Here is an 18091-nt window from a genome sequence, read left to right as displayed (position 1 = left end):
ACTGCTAAGAATTTCACTAATTGACTCCCCATTTATTCAATTACTGCATCAATAGTTTGGTATTTTTTTAATGCAATCTTTTTTATGCATTAATATTTATTGTTTAATCCGTATCTTGAAATATTCCCAAGAGTCAGTTTCATTAATTCAATAAAGAACAGCTACATATCTCTTCTCTAAATACTGTCTAGTTTGTATCACAGCTTAGTTCCAAACATGTGATTGACTGGGATTTTGAATAGTCTCATGGATGACTTATATATGCAGGGTAAACAAGATCAACTTGAATACATGGCTTATTTTGAATTTGTCAATGCTTTTATCATGTTTGCATAAAATTTGATACAGTGGCAGCATAAATTGCCCAGGGAAAGAAAAGGAAAACCAAATAAGAGCATTCACTGGACGCAAGCTCAGTAAACAGAAGTTTTTATGCAGACTCGGTGGCTAAAATGCTATTTGCCCTTGGGCATGGCACTCTACTCCTTTAACCTGTTTTGTGTCTCTTGTTTTCTTTTGTCTATTTGGACTGGAGCTTCTCCCGGTGGGTACTGGAGGTGCTAATTAGGATAGCTAGCAAAATGGGGTCTTGATCTCTGTTGTGGCCTCTAGGTGTTGCTATAATACAAATAATTAATGAAAAGGCATGTTTCATAGCATCCGTAGAGGGAGTTGACAATTTTTGCCAGACCCATGCTTAATTTTATACAATTAAACCTCTCTCTCTCTCTCCCTCCTCTCTGCAACATAACTGAAATTTTTACCTTTGCATATTGGAACCTACATGTGAACGGTAAAGGTAGGAAAGCTGTAGAAAGATATTTGACTCATCTATAGTTAAAGTTGCTCCTCCTGTCCAAGGATGGTCTCTATTAGAGGAACCGCTATCATACTCCTGACTCAGCCCAGCCTTCCAAAGGAGGGGTCAATCATTGGGCATCATATGCTTTGCGAGGACGCTGTCACTGATGTGGTTTAGGAGTGGACCTAAGGCACACTTAAGGACAAATGTGCTGGTGATCTAGATCAGGACACCGTTCTGTTCCCATGTCTAAGGACCCAACTCACAGCCCCTGAATTAATTACAAATTGAGATACTTGTAAGTTTAGCGAGGATAAGCTTTTTCTTACAGGATGAAAATTCAGACGCTGGTGCAGGTTGGTCACAAGACCCGTGTGTTTTGCCTAACAGGGGACTACAATGCAAAATGCACTGCCGTTTTCGTTAAGGATTTTAAAGTTTCCAATTTAATTTTAAAAATAAGGCATAGGAAAAAAAGCAACCTTTTGTTTTGTTACATTTCCAAAGAAGGAGCTGCCAATCCCGCAGCCCACCACAGCACACCATTTGATGTAACCTCCAGCTGAGCAGTTCCTGCAGAGGAACAGCTCTTGCGAAGCTGTGCCTGAGCCATTGGTACTAATGACAATACCTGGAATAGTGGCAGATGCCTCTCAAAACTCCATTTGTAGAAAATGCATTTGTGGCCAAACAGTTTTCTCTGTCAGGGGATAAGTGATCCCTCCTACAAAGCAAAGGCATTGTAAGGAAAGCAGCTGGATGCACATTTAAAGAAAATGCTGTGGGTGCCTGCAGGAACGATGTCTTACCAGGATTTATTGACACAAAGGGGCAGGAGATGTCCTCTTTCCAGACAGACATAGGTGCTATATGGGATCATGAGCCCTATAGCCATCCCCTCCTGCCCTTACGGCCATCATAATTTGCAAGTTAATTATAATCCCTTCCTGGCATGGAGAAGAAGTACAGTAAGGGGCAGGTAGTCTCTCTGCTCTGGTCTCTTCAACCTCTGGACATCTGTGATCCAGCTTTTGAGATCGAATTGAGATTGCAGAACTAGATACTGCAGGTCTTATTATATTTATATAAAAGCTGTTTTAATCGAAAGACTAGCCATTAAATTGCCAGTGTTCTTAAGCATGCTTCACCAATTTTTCCACTTTTAAGACTCAAGTAGACGATTTTTTTTAATGTTTTATAAATGATAAAAAATTCACATCAGATTTTAACAGAATTAAGCATACTTATTCAACACACATGGGGCCTCTGAAAAAAATGTTATTCAATTTAATAATTTTAATTTACATTGTATATGTACAAGAGCATTTCTTTCAACCCACAGGTTAACACCACAGAAAAAAAAAAAGGGAAAAAAACCCAACAAAGTACTGCGGTTAGCAGAGTGAAGAAACTCTTTAAACACTGTTGTCTGAAATAAAAGCAAGGCACTCTCCCTTAACACCTGATATATTCCTGAATTCTGCCTAGGCAAAGGCATGTTCACACTGAGAGAGCTCTAAGGAAAGTAGTCGATTTATTCTGCATTAACTCTTTCTTTTACCACTGTGACCTGTCACTGGCTGTACTCTAGGATGAATCTGTGTATTGAAGTTGACATGAAGGACAATTACACAGATGATGGGATTTGGGAGAGTATCACAGTTAAGACTATCTATGGAAGACTGGAGGACACCAGCTACATGAAATCTCACACGGAGCTCTAGACCTGCTACCTCCCACTCACATCCCACTTAATAAATAAACCTTGCTCAACAAAAATCCAATTTACTGTACTATGCTGATTCACCTGAAAAGTCTTTGTTAGGGCCCACTTGCAAGAAGTGCCTGCAAGCCCTCATCTGGTTGGTGCTCAGCACCTGGCAGGATTTGTCCCTAGATAAAAGTCATTTTTCAAGGGACCTTGTGTCTTACACAAGGAGACAAAAGTAAACATACTTTTGGATTTTCTGTCTGTATGTTTTTGTATGCGCACACGTGTATGAATGTGTATATATATATATACGTATATATATATATTTAGTATATACAAAAGCAAATTCAGTCAAAATATATTTGTCTTGCTGGTCAGGCTTGTTACAGCAACCTACAAGAAACATTAGCTTCTCTGATATTTACTTATGCTATTATGCTTGCACATAAGCTTAAAAGTCAATACAAAAAGCAATACTTTTCCAAATATTATCTGCAGGTAAACCGGAAATATTAACTATAGTGATTAGAAGTCTGTTTCCCTATTGACACTACTATAAATCTTGATATAAGAATAATTTTCTCATAAAAGCACATCCAAACATAGTAAGTGATAAAATACCAGATTACTATTTGAAAACCATACAGTGACTTGATATCTGGGTTATCCTTTGCAGCAATTAGGCAATTCATTTGGCATCTGTTTGATTGTATAATTTAATTTCCATATAAACAGCATAGTTTAAAAAAAGACAAAAGCTAGAATGTTTAAAGCTAACAAAAGATACAGTGACATAAGGTTGACATTCAAAAATTTCCTTAGCAAAATGACCAACAAAATTTTGACTTAATACAGTGCATATAAAGTTTTTTTAGAACTAAACTTTTTAAATATTATTTGAATTTAGCAAAACATGAGCAAGATTTTAATATCAAAGTGCTAAACAGTACTGCCTTAGAAGTCACTGCAAATAAACTGTAAAATAACTCTGCTTGTGATTTGACAGATATTTTATATACAAATGGTTAATAAAAAGACACGCGCGCACACACACGCACACATATATAGTTATATACATATATATATACACACATTATATATATGTATATAGTTTTCCAACTGGTGTATCTGAGTCAGTGTGAACACCCCATTTAGTTATCATGTGTAACAGGGCTCCCATGAGCTGGCAGTCATTGCAATAAATACAGGCAAAGCCATTACAATATACCATGCATACAAACATTTATACAAATAAAGACACTATGCAACAAATTATTTCATATTAATATGGCATCAACAGTATAAACATACAAAAAGGAGTACGAACACGGAATGTTTAAACGCAGCTCACTATAACCTTCCTAGCACTTACATTCATACTATTTTACAAGACTTGCTTGTTCTTGAAGACCATCTTCTGTCCATTTACTAACTAGCCACTTAGGTTAGAAGTCCAAAACTGAACTATCCCTGATGCTGACCCTGTATGCTCCAATCATTACTTACTCGGATTTCCTTAGCTAAGGAACAACTGAGCCACAATTGCTCCCGTGTCTTCCACATACATTTGTCAATAGTCGCGCTACATGGAATCAAGTTTGGAAAACTCTGTCAGGTAAGTTAGTGCATGTAATTTTCTCACTCAATTTCTTCTGTTTGTTTTCGTAGTAAAATAAATTAGTTAATAAACAAGACTTAGTAAGACAGCACTTTAAAAAATTGCACTTGAACATGGGAGCTAACAGCCATTGTCATTTTGCTATATTTGATTTGTATGAAATGTTCAATTGAATGTACTTTGCTAAAAAAGTGAATTTTTGTTTAGATTGTGCTGATGTATGTGCCCTTGATGCAGGAAGTATGCTAAAGGTATCCTCACAAAACACATACCACCCTGGCAAACAACTATTTGCTGTTCTTGTTTTCAAACACAGCTTCTACAATTTTATTCCTCATATATCCATGAGGTGTTAAACAACAGATTTAAAACAGTCATGTTAACCTTTTACTGCTGCTGGGATAGCATTGTCCAAAAGTGCCATATTAGCCATTTAAAAAACCCAAATCACACAAAAGAAAACAAAGAACACAACCCCAAACCAGTAAGCCAGTAAGTTTCAGGCCTCAGGTTGTAAGGACAAAGCGCCAGAAAAGACCTCATTTTAGACTTGGAGCTGCTTTTCTGTTAAGTGAGGGCAGAAATGTTAGCTGTAAGTCACGTTCCATTTGCCTGCTCTGGTGGGCATTTGCCTTTCAGGAGGGTGGTTTGACTCAGAAGGGTAAGGTGTCCAGAAACAGCCTGTCAATAATGGAAGGGGCTGGCACCAAATCTTCCAGTTTCAGGTAAAAGATGCGCTGCAGTCCCAGTGTGCAGAGAGAACGCAAGTCAGCCAGAACACCCAGCACCTTCGGCTCTGCAGACTCAATCGGTTGTCCTTTGTTTTGGCAACTGAAAGTTAAGTGATCTTTCAAACTGCTTGTGATCTTGTTGCATAGCTCTTCCACTTTCTTTGGTTCTTTTAATCCATGTCGTTCTGCAAAGCCAGAGAAAAGACATACATCAGTGTATCTACCATGAACTGAAAGAAATCATTTTCTTTGGTATAAGCCAAATCCATACTCTGGCACTCAAAGCAAAAAATGCTTTGAAAGTGTAAAATTTCTCAGAGCTGTTGGGGTTATACAATGTCAGTAAACCTTTCTGCCACAAAAAATAAGAGATGGCAATCCCCTTTTCTCTTTAGCTGCTAAAACCAGCATCAGAGATGCTCGATTATGATTGAAATTCTAGTACAAAGAGCCCGAGCATCCTGCGTATCTCACATAATTTTCATGATATGAGACAGAATTAATTGGGTGATTTTCCAGCAAAACTATCACAGGAGGTGTTTTGGAGATTTCCGTGCTTCCCCACCAGTTGTGAATGCTCAATAACTATGGCAACCATTATTTATTCAGTGAATTCAAGTGGCGATCGATATCCTTAGCCAGCTCCATCAGCGCTGGGCCTAGAATTCCACCAGGAATTTGCAGACACTCTTATAAGAAACTAAAGGCACCTGACCACTCTTTGTTATTTTGAGCAGCTGCTGCTTTTTAGTTTATCCATCTTTAAAAGGTCTAAGATAAAAGAAGCCTGGAAGTTAACTATTCTGCTTTGAGTGAGCAATGCCTAAAGTGAGAAGGGAGCTGGTTATCCATTGCCGATACCTCGGCATTCCTTAAAGGACAGGGAGCTGGGGTCTGACCCCTTTCAAAAAGCCTTTCAAAATGCTACAACCTTGTTAATCGCATCCACAGTTCTTTAAGCATAAGCAGAATGAACCAGATTTGTGATTCATTAAAAGCAGTCTCTTTACTGGTATATGAAGAAAGAAAATTTTGTGCTGTTTGCTATCAAGATTTAGTGGATAAATTCATATAACATTTCAGAACAAATAATTTTGTGATGTTTTGATTTGCCTTTGCCTTTGAAATTCACAGATAAGGAAAAACTCGCTTAACAGCCACATCATTATCATTTACACATTAAACAGAATAATACTGGGTAGGGCAGTGTAAGAAAATACAGGTTAAATTAATTTTAACCAATTAGACACAAAAGCAGTGACAGCAGAGGACGAGGTGTGACTAATTGTGGTAGTTCTCATGTTTGATGCGTTTGAAGTTACCTGCCTTCCCTGGCACTCTGCCCCATCCCTGACAGCCACGTGCCATATTCTGCCCATCGCCCCCAAGTCTTGTTCCTCTACTCTGGGAGGAGGGCGTGATAGATACTTTCTCTGTCCATCCCCTAGTGAGCAGTGGAAAGAGTACAGTTTTCTCTACTTCCAGCAGCAGGCATAATGTCTGTGCAAGGCGCCGTGGTGCCTTGCCCAGGCACGTGTATATAAGGTCCTTGCTGCCTCCCTTTACCTCCTGCTTTGGCTAGATGTTCTTGAAGAACCAATAAAACAGATGGGATTCAATGAAAGCAGTCGGAAATGTAAAGGTCTGATTTTCCGCTGATATTCACCCATTTTACACTTTTTTCAACTTTATTTACTTAGGCAGAGCTAGCTCCTGAAGAACACTAGTTTGGGATCAGAATCAGAGATGTGAAGCCATGGACATCTCTAGTCAGAAGCTACCGTGCTCTAGCATTTAAGTACCACCAATCTGCCCTGTTGCTTCAGAGCAACACTCATCCAAGCAGTAACATCTGCTTCAGACATCTTTTTCACCTTGCAGGAATTAAAAACCCTAGGTATTCTAAATGCCTTGTTTACATTAAAACACGAGAAGTCAATGAATATTTAAAGCCTTTCCAGTAAATGGTGTATAGTCTAATTATGTAAGTCTTAACTATACAGGTCACTGAGAGTAAATACTTAGGCAGATTCTGCCATTAAAAATCTTGGCAGATAAATATTTTATACAGATTTTAAAAGCTGTATGTTCTTTTTTAACCACTAGCCCACTGAGAGAATCTGCAGGACATTAAATTAATCTTGCAGTCTTTGAAGAGTTCCCATCTTTTAATCTGTTTTAAGGTTGTCTCCTGGCTGTGTAAGTGAAGGTATCTTTATAGATCTAGGGAGCAGAAATACTAGAATGGATCCAAAAGCTTACTACAAATTAGCAGAGCACATTTTTTAAATCAATGCCTCAGTAGGTGTGTGCTTTGCTGCAGAGTAGGGAAAACTATCTCTGGCTCTGGAGCACACAGCTACATTGTTAAACTTCCAGTCAGAACTAAGCAGTCTTTGTCTCACACTAACAAGTTCAGAAAGTTTCATGAACAAATCGTGTCTTTGGTGGCTAGCCATAAAACATATCGATGCAAAATACAATACATGCACAGATTATAATACTAGTAGCTTTACTTTAAATAATAAAATCATGGAAAATTCAGAATTAATAGATAGTCTGTCCTTAAGTCTTTCTCCAGTGCTACAATATTAAAATAGTCTCTGATAAACCAGCTGTCCTCTCCTGCTTGCATTTCCATACAATGGAAAATTGTAGCGAATCTCTTCAAAGGTAATTTCTCATGCCTGGAACTGCCTCACTGGAAGAAGGGCTTTTCCGGTTTCAATCCCTAAGTCATTCCTTGTGGATCCATAGAAAGTCAAAGCCACCTATGTGGAAGCCCTTTTGCTAGTAAAGGGCACTGCATGCACTGGCCATTTAGTCTAATTTTCTCAAAGATTTAAATTTAATATTTAGGGTTCAAATAGTAGGAACCTCATTTTCTTGCCTTTCCCACACAATTGGTCTCATTTGGGCAAAGAAAAACCCACAGCCTTTCTCACTCAACCTTAAACCTTAAGCCTAAACACGAGGCACCTGTGGTAAGCATGTGCACGAGCGCTCAAGCTGATGGCCTCTAATAATTTGCTGTCTTCCACAGGATGTTCTTATCCACCGCCAGGATTTATCCCAAGAAGGACAGCTAGTCAAAACCAATAGATTTTCTCTAACTGATTGAGAAGGTGTGTAAATATTATTGTTTTCAGACTTTCTTATAATGATAATTAAAAAGGCACCAGGTAAAGTGAATATAGGATTTCTCAGCCTTGTGTTTTAGGATACCATTGATTTTTGCAAGAAAAATGGTGATCTAGAGTGAAGATGTTCTCCATAAGCCTGTCAAAATGATTCATTAGAAGTCTTGCCTCTAAAGCTCTGCAAACTTAGCCGCTGATCCTGGCAAAATGAATGCAGCAAGTTTTTTACACCTTTCTCCTTTTCCCAGGAATCTCAATGCAATTCTAAGCTATACTTACACTGATCAGCAACCACTTGATAGGAAGAAAGTAAAAGAGCAGGAAAAACTGTCACCAGGTGTGCTAGCCCTTTTTTCCCTAATCCCTAACATGGGATAGATCGTGTCAGGGCTATGTAGACTGAGTGCTGCCTTTATGAGAAATACCTCTCAAAGAGTGCAAGTATTTCAAAGACCCTGAGCATCTCAAAGACCCTTGAGCTCTGGACTCTGTATCAGGGGTAGCCACTTTTAGCCTTAATTCATTGTGAGGTGTCAATCCAATCAGAAAAAAACCAGACTTGTGTTGCAGACTAAAAATAGGTCTCGTTTGTCTCGGTTTCAATATAGTTATCTGATTTTCTCTTCCCCCTTCACAATCCTCTTCCCCTTCTATAACTCAAATAAACGTGAGGCTTGGTCGCCTATAGCCTTCTGCTTGTCTTGTGCACACCCTGTTATACTGCAGGGATTGCAGAGACTGCAATTCAGCAGATCCAGGAGTCTCCTTTCCTATTGCATTGTGGCCCATATTCACCCTGACTAACCTTCAGGCACTTCACAAGGGTGCCCAAGCTAGAAGCATGGACTTCTCAAGCTCCTTCTAACATCAGTGGAAGGATGGGAATTTTTGGAAGATGATCATGATTTTAGATCGGTAAATGATATTCTGAAGGTGCCCTATATTCTCCATAAGCTGGGCAAGGTACCAAAAGTCAAATGAGCTGAATGACCACAGCAAACATCACTGTTTGCTCCCTCCTTTAAGAAAGCCACAATGTAGCACAGAAGCCACCACTTGCTGTGGGAGGGAAGACTTCTTGCCTTAGCAAAAGGGTGGGAGAGGAGAAGGAGGAGTGAGTACTTCACTTCGATGCTGACAATATTTCCCTCAGTAAAGTGGCGGGGGGAAGACAGACAATGCAATCTGGAGGGCTGGTATTTTTTTTCTTATACTTTCCTATACTCCTCCAGTCTGTCACCTGCTTGCATGTAGACCCAGCACACGAAACACCCACTCCAGAGGATCCTGGCAACAGGACTGAAGGATATCTGCTGCTGAAGAGTAGGTGAGCCTCCCTTCCATAGGGAAGTTGGACAAATTCATCTTCAGAAGGGAAGTGCAGCAGCCAGACACTTTTTAGCCAGACCAGACTCCTTACTATTTCTTAGTATGACTGATGGTGCTAAAACTCGTGTTTGTAAACTGGAACAGAAAGCCCAACAGCAGGAAAACAAACACAAACTCATAATTAATTGAAACCTCACAATATTCTTCAGTGTTCCGGTACCAGTCTAACAAAACATTAAAACTGTGAATAAGCCCAATATATACAGTGGCTCTGGGCTGGTCTGTAATACACTTAAAATAAAACACATGCCAGAAGAGCCTGGCTGAATGAGGGCTAGAATGCTCTGTGCTCAGCAGCATCCCACTGAGAGTGTCAAGTGGGCAAAACAATAATATTTTGATGTGGATAGAGAAAGGAAGAGGCAGAGAGGAAAAGAGAAATGACAAGAGGGAGAGAGAGAAAAAAATACTAGCAGTTTTAGAGCAGGCAGAACTTTGAGGCTAGATGAGAGTGTGCCCTTGAGATGATCTGCATTGGAGTCTCAATGTTTATATTTTGCCACCGTTAGAAAAAAAAATAATGCAGAGCATTATAAACAGTCATTTGGGATGTTAAGGAAGCATTTTCAAGAACAGGCTGAGCTAAAAGCTGGTCTACTCTGCAAAGGTTCATCATCAACATTATCCAGTTCAGCACAAAGTGTTTGTGCAACAACACTTACGATCCATGCAACACTAAACTAACAGGAATCGCCCATGTGGAACAAAGGACAGAACTTATCCCAAGACGACCAGCATTTTATTTTCATGTTGGCGCTCTTCTTTAGCTCATTAGACCCCCACATCCCAACAGAGTGAGGGATCCAAAGAAAAGAACAGGACAGAACTCATTTCTTGCTTTCATGGGGATGTGGGATGAGTGTCATGTGTTGTTTCCTAACTATTTTCTTCTGGCTGATGCTTAGAGCACCGCTGATGTGCTCTGGAGGAAGTTGTGTCCAGCCCCTCTTAACCAACTGAAGGAAGTAAAAAAAGAGAAGAGAGACAGAGAGAGGAAGATCCTAAAGGAGTACCTTAAAGAAAAAAAAAGACGTGTTCGGGCAATGCAGAGTTTAAAGTTAACTGTTTGCAAGCCACCCACAATAAACCAAACAACACTTTTATTCTGGATGCTTTTTCAAGCTGATGTCCTATCCAAAATGACTTGAAAATTCAGCAGCAACCCAACATGATGGTTTTCCTTCTAGAAAACACACTGCTAATTCCCAGGAAACATAAAATAAACAGAAAAAGCACAAATATATGGACTTCCTCATGGATTGTACAAAGCAAAATATTACAATATCTTTTCCTGTTTATTTTATGTCATGTGTACCTTTAGTGTTACTCAAAGCAAGCAATGAATTATCAAGTATTGTGATACCTACTGAGTCTCCTGTCCTTCTCTTCAAAATTACTAAAGAGAACGAATAGTTACATATGCCTATAACCACGCATCCTATGCTGGGTTCTGCAGCTGTGGTTGAAATAGGACATGGAACTCTGCAACTTCAAACAAGTCAGCAGGGTTAGTTAGAGGGCACTGAAACTACTGGGGTTATTGCTGGAAGCTGACTTGACATTGCCAAAATGAGAGAACAGCCTTCAGTATCTTGGGACAATGGGAACGGAATGTATTTTAGTCTCCAACACTAATTTTTACATTTATTCCTTCTTCCTTCACTGGGAGAGAGACCTTAGTTCTCCCTGTCACTCTCGCAGCACAGACAGAGAACACGTGAAAGAGAGTAACAACTTCTTGCTCTTCTGCTTCAGCAATACTGCCAATGGCTCGTATGCAAGAAGCCTATGGAGCACGCTCATGAAATCAAGAAGAACAAACAGGTTGTTATTCCCAGGATTTTTTTTTTTTTTTGTCCCAAAGAGACAATTCTTGAATTTGGTGCTACCTAACATGCCATATACACAGCATTAAAACAATCTATAACTATTAGAGAACACTAGGTTGGTTTTTTTTTTGACCATAAAGTCATGCAAAGTTGACAAATGCAAAATAAGAACTGGAGCAATTTGTGCAATAATGAAGCAAATTTTGTTGGAGTCAGCATTTCAGCTTTGCAGTATTGCTAATAAAAGCAAACAGCTAGATTCACGAAACAGAGCTTTCCCGCTCCTTCTGCTCCTGCAACGACATGGATAACCATCTGGGACATGGGAGATTCATGGTCAGATTCTCTTCCTGTTGGAATCAGACCAGAGACTGGACCTTGGGTGTCCCTCTGAGCACTGGCTTGTCCCCAGATTATCATACACAACAGCCATCCTGCAGCTATATGTCAAATAGCCTCAACACAAAAAAACAGTGATACTCAATAGTCAGATATCCTATGTTCCTGGAAAAGGTCACTCTCTCTTGCTCTGACTCACAAAAAAAGGCTTGAATAAGGGTTTGTTAAATACCCATTGCCTCCAACAGTCCACTTCAGGAGACAAGAATACCTTCTCCAGAGACAAAGAGCGGCACCTAAAACATCCACCTAAACCTTAGCCAAGTCTCAAAACGATGCTTAAAATTGCTCAACAGACTTCCGATTTCCAAAATTTATCTTTATTATTTTTGCTCTTTTGGTGGCAATAGCTGAAAACCAGCACATGGTTTGTCATGCTCAAACTGTAGGGATAAGACAAGAAGCCATTTCTCATGGGATGCCATGTGAGAAGCAAATCTCAGGGCTTTGCTGAATATAAAATGTCAATACACTATCACTGAGAAAGTCTCAAAAGAATCCTGCCCATCAGCATTTTGTGCTGTGGTGCTGTCTTAGCCATAATTACCTGATTTCCTCTTCCATTTTTTTTTAATACTGTTCAGCATTATACAATTCTATCCATTTTCAGGTGACCAGATTTCTGGCAGAGGTCCCTAAGTTAGCTAGCTGCCCCTGGAGATCTGAAACCTGTGAATATAAATTACTAGACACAAGAGCTTCGGTCTAATTTAGATCGCGTGAAAGAGTACTCTGTCCTTAAGGCCAAATTAGCACAGATATACTGGCCTCATGAAATAAAAGAAGCAGAAAACGACAGTAATTTTAAGCACTGTGTCATACAGGTGAGCAAATCAAGAAAAGTTTGACAAATACAGAAAATCTTAAAGCTTTCATGGACAGAAACACTGTTCTTTTAAGGGCAACACTTACTTTCATTTGTTTAGAAACTTTGGGAAGACTAGCACAATGTAACCAACTCCCGGAAGGATTATTATCAGGGAAAGGAAGAAATGCGGGGCATTATCAACTCAAAGCTATTTCTATTAAGTAACTCGGGGTGACCTGAGCCAGCCACTGGACAACTTTGACTCTTTATATCAAACGCAAGTAAACCCTGTCTAACTGAACAAAGAATTATCATTATAAATCAGAGCATGGGTTTGTAAGGAGAATAACTTTTCTTCCTATACAATAACTTTTTCTATATTCACTTAGAGAGCTTGCTGGGGTTCCTGTCCACTGACCTGCATCCCATCCTCTCAGTCTGCGGGAAAATAATCAAGAACAAGCTATCTGTGTCTATCTGAAAAGTACATATCTAATATATAGTAAATAATCTAAATCAACCATCTGTGCTCTGTATAGATGAGCATATATGCCTGTATGTAAATATATACGGAGAGAGAGAGAGAGAGAGACACAGCACCTGTCCTTGATTTATAGATATTTAAATGCACATTAATACATATATACATCGTATATGTATATACGTATGTATATACGTACACATATATATGTATTTGTAATAATTATGCATATACACATGTCAGTGGATATTTATATACAGGAGTAAAAAATATAAGTAGGAAATGTTATGTGTCACTTTAACATCTCACACATTTTGAAAATTTTTCATACAGAACAAAGCAACTCCAATGAGCTATTCTGCACTTGAGCGTTTTATGAAAGAAACTAGAATCTGGACCTTAAAATACCCTTTCCAACTGCAGAAAAAATGAATAGAAATAAAGAAACGGAAAATACTTTTCTTAATAAACAAAGATTTATACATATACACTAAGCTTTCACCAAAATGCAGGAAGAAAGCATATGGTGCAAACTCTGAAGACAAAATGTTGGCCCCATACATTGGCCCCCACGTCAGTGGGAATTGGCCAATTTTAGTTTTTATATTTGCCATTGAGCATTTTATTTCAGTGTTTCCCTAGCATCATTTCGTCTTAGATAAAATGAAGTACGCAGCTGATGTTGTTGAGGCCACTGCCTGCAAACTGGTGAATGCCTGAAACACAGAAGGAAATCAATATCCATCTCAGTGGAGCTTATAGCATCCCTGGGAAGATCCAGCTCAAGGCACGCTGAAGCCCTGTCTCACACTGACAACACAGTTGTCCCTTTATACTACCAGCTCTTCTGAAATGAATGCGAGGCTCTCTGTAGAGATGACTGCTGGTCTGACTTCTGCTGTATGGCTGTCAGACATCCTTACTCCCCACCCTTCCTGCTCCCATCAGCCACGCCTCTTCAATGGCAAGAAGCCCAAGGTATGCACTGTGTACTTGAAGGGGCTTTATTGTTTCAGGAATGAGAAAATTATACTTTATAAGGTTATGATCCCCATTGTGTACATACTGGCCAGATTTGGCAGATTCTGACATCAGTTTCTTGCTGTTCACCCCAGCAGGCAGAAGGGGTGATACAGTCACATACACACCCAAAAGCTTCTGTAAAACTGCAGTAGAGGATTTTTTTTCTTACTATTCTGCAATTTTCTCTCTCAAAAAAGCAATACACAGAATACCCGTAGCACCTTGGCTACCAAAAGCAGCCTGCCTGCACTTGGGAAGCACTCTTTCTGGTCTAGCTATCTTGCTGATTAGCTATATTAGCTGTACAGATTCTAGCTCTCAAGCCACCTTGATATTAGCATTTCTACACAGAAGACCTAGTTCTAGTCATTTCATCAGGCTTTTCTGGAAATTCTGTAAGTATTCTGAACATTTCTGTAGAAGCTACACAATCTGCTTGGAAGTGGTTTGCTTTTTAGAGGCTGTTCCAAGAAAACAATGGCAACGTGAAGAAACAGAGTTAGATTACATTTTAATAGGGGTATCCGACAGCCTAATGTTTGCCCAAAATTTCACTGTGGTCATTTCGGTGCTTAAAAAAATCATACTCACTTTCCTGTGAATATAGCTAAGTTAATGGAAATTGCTAGAATCCACATTAAATCAAAGCACGAGATTCCAAAGCTTTCTATTACCAAAGGAGCACTTACCTGTAATCATAGTTAGAGCTGATAAACTTGCTAAGGCTGGGATATCAAGGTTAAGGCTCTTTAAGTTTAAGGAAAAGTCTTTAATAGAGTCGAGCCACTCCCCAAATCCACGAAGGCACTGAAGTCTATGAAGCACGAGTCCATTGCAGAATACAAACTTATCCTCAGCAGTATCAGACCTCAAATAAAAATAATTGAAAAAATTATAAATGTGTCTTCTACTGTACAGCAAAATGAATAACCCGTATTGAAGTGTCTGTCATTTAAAATCCAAGGCATATTATCCTGAGACATATGTGGGCATTCACGTTTGACAATATGCTTCTCCCTTGGGGCCAAAGTACAATAAACAAGCTTCTATGATTGCTTACTTGGTAGAGTTATAAGCCTGAGGTTAGCTGTAGCATGTGGTGTAGACTGTCTAATTAGTTAAGATTTTGGTCCTGCCCAAAGGCATAAACAGAGAAGACATTTTACATTAAATACTGTTACGTTTGAACCAAAGGAATACTAAGTGAGTGCATTTTGAAATACAAAACTAACAAAAATTAGAGAAAGAAGCTCTCAGCATTTACTTAGTCTCATCTGCATTTTCTGTAAAAATCGATAAGGAAAAAACAATGGAAAATCCACACAATAATGCACCACAATACACATAATATCATAAACCCTTTTATAGGAAAACCTGTATGTAAGAGAGATATTACAGCCAAGCTCTCCTCTCCTTCCTTTCCCCATTGCCAATATCCCTGTTAGAAAAACACACGCAAAGCTCATTTTCAACCTAAAGAAACAAGGACATAATTCAAATCACCAGTTTGGAATTTCTCCAGTCCCTGAAAGTGTTTTTGGTAAAGCGTCTTAACTAGTGTCAGACTGACAAATAGCACCTCACTCTACTAAATGACTTGGTATTAAGAAGAAAAACAATCTGAAAAAGATTTTAAAGCTTCTTCATCCCTTTCAAAAACCAATGACAAAGTTGTGCATGCACAAAAGCAGGGGGAAAAGAAAAAAGCTTTCATACTGAAGGTGCTTTTTGATAGCTTTTGCTGTTCAGTATGGAGGAAACTTGCTCAAATATTATCTGGGGATCAATTTTGATTACTATGGAAGACAAGGATGGGGTATATAAAATAAAAAGAAGCACACTAGTGAGACCTATGCTCTCTTTTTAAACCTCTTAACTTTCCTGTTGTGTAAGACAAATTAAACAGCATATCCTTTTGATGCAGACACTGCTGATGTTTTGTGGGTTTTTTTGGTACAACTGACAATGTTCAAAGACAGCGCCATATTCATTCCTTAAAAATACTTAGATGGATGATTTTTCACATCAGCTGAAGAGGAAATGAAAAAAATAGTTACCTGATGGAGAGTCTTAGTACAAACAGCTCCAAAAAAGCTGATTCTATGAGTAATGTCTGATCTTCTTTTGGGAGGTCAGTAAATCCTGGGATTTTTTCTGCCCAGCCTCTAGTTATGTCAATGGAGGCAGTCAGAAGATTATAGAACTGTTGTACATGTTCTGCATCTGTGCCTGCAGCAGCCTGATCAGTGGAACAGTACTAAAATGAAAGCCACAGAAAGCAACGTTACATGCATTTAAGGGCATTCTGTGAAACATACGACATGACTTGCCCGACAACATTTCCTTCTGTGGCAAAGCTGGTATTATTATCAAAGGCATAATAAGTAGGTTTACATCTATGTACCTATTTGGCTACCTACAGGCATTTTGCTATTCAGATGTATATTGCAAAATGATTTCTTTATGTTTAGAAAGAATTTAAAATTTATAACTAAAATATAATACTTATCACATTTTACAAGTACCTATATGCTATTAGTAAACAGAAACAGAAAACTGGTGGGTAGGATAATTTCCATCACAATAGAAGAGGAATACTATTTAACTTAGAACAATTAAACACTTTTCCCATTGATGAATTTGTCTCAGTATGTCCAAAATGCAGATTTCTTCCAAAACCTCTCAAACTGCATTTTATCTGACAGTGATAGAGACATGTAAGATAAATCATGTTTTATCTGACACATGCAGCATTGCCTCATTTGAATACAGAATTGGTTCAAAGTAAAACAGCTGCCCCATATCACCTCTTATCCTTCAAATAGAAATATTTAAGTTTCAGGGGAACCTATTATCCTGCTTATGCGGCCATAACTCTTCCAGACAACCATTCGACAGGCTCAGCTTGCTCAGTTTCCCTGTCACCCTCTGACAGCTCCCTCCCTGCTGTCTTCTTCTTCCTCACCAGTGGATCCCTGTCTCTCCCGTGACACTGCTCTCTCTCTCTTAGCAGAAAATACAACAGGAGTTTTTCTGGCTTGGTCTGATTCTGGACTTGGAAAATGCTGCTGGTCTTCTGAGCAGGAACTGAATGATTTGGGATTTATGGTAATAACAACCTTGCCATAAGGCATGTGGTGGGTTATTTCTGGGAGAGACTTCATACCCACTCTGTCTCTGGGACTCAGCCAAGGGAAGGTTGAGGTGGTCTCTATGGCTGAAAGAAGCATGCATGCCCTTTGGTAACAACTTTCCAGAGGCAGTTAGGGCTTGAGTCCAGCAACCTAAAGGTCTCCCTAGAAACTCCCCAAGCCAGAGTGGCGGCAGACTCACACCTCTTTCCTGGCAGCCTGGGCAGACCTTACTACAGGTGTTCGACTTGAGCTGCAGATATGACCTGCAATACAAAAGTCACATCTGCGCAGGAAAGAAAGAGGGGGCAGCAAGCAGAATTTCTTGGATAGGGGTCCCATCCTCTGTCTGTCTTCGTTGGAGCTGATTGCTGGTGGTAGGTAAGGGATGAAGGACACAGTGTCAGACTGACTAATTGACTGGAGAACCACAGCAATCCCGGAGACCTCTGGCTGTATCCGGGGTACTGGTGCTAGCTCTGAATGACTTTGTTCTGCTGACTCAACACTAACTCCCCAAGTTTCTCATGGAAAGCTCCAGCTCATATCCCTAGCCAGCTAGGGAAACACGTGTGATCCGTCTTACAAAGTTCATGTGGAGACAAATTCTGCCCCCGCAGAAGGATCCTGTGACAGTGAGGCTGGTAGAGGCCAAACTACAGAGAGGGTGGGTGGAGAGCAGCAGTGGAAAAATCTGTATGCTACAGCAATTATGTGTTAAGTCCCCATATGAATGGAGCAGTTCAGGATGCTCAAGCAGCATGATCTAACTACTCCTGGCACTGGACTGCTGCAAGAGGCACTGGGTAGGAAAAGATCATATGCTTTTTCAAAGACCTTGCATGTTCTGGACCCTCTTAAAATGAAGCTGTGGAGCAAGCCAAGATAGTGTCTGTCTTGACTCTGGGAGATGTGCTCTGCTGCGTAGGGGCAGACCTATGACTCCTTCTTTCTACCTGGGGAAACCAAACAGACTGATGGAAACTCCTGCCTCACCACAGGTACCGTTAAGGCAAGGTATATTCTTCA

The 18091-nt window shown here is 39.6% G+C and overlaps 1 protein-coding gene across 1 annotated transcript in view; it reads right to left on the bottom strand.

Annotated features, from left to right (window-relative positions):
* Window positions 1-1925: 1925 nt before the first annotated feature.
* NR4A3 (nuclear receptor subfamily 4 group A member 3) overlaps window positions 1926-18091 on the bottom strand; it is a 29308-nt gene continuing 13142 nt past the window's right edge. The window contains exons 6-8 of the mRNA XM_054058113.1: window positions 15989-16188; window positions 14621-14799; window positions 1926-5047 (exon numbers count right to left, since the gene is read on the bottom strand). Of these exons, the coding sequence (XP_053914088.1) occupies window positions 4785-5047; window positions 14621-14799; window positions 15989-16188 (642 nt within the window). The 3' untranslated portion in view covers window positions 1926-4784. The remainder of the gene's footprint in view (window positions 5048-14620; window positions 14800-15988; window positions 16189-18091) is intronic.

Source organism: Cuculus canorus, chromosome 2 (genome assembly GCF_017976375.1).
Source record: "Cuculus canorus isolate bCucCan1 chromosome 2, bCucCan1.pri, whole genome shotgun sequence".
Lineage (NCBI taxonomy): Eukaryota > Metazoa > Chordata > Aves > Cuculiformes > Cuculidae > Cuculus > Cuculus canorus.
This window is presented reverse-complemented; position numbering and strand designations above follow the sequence as displayed.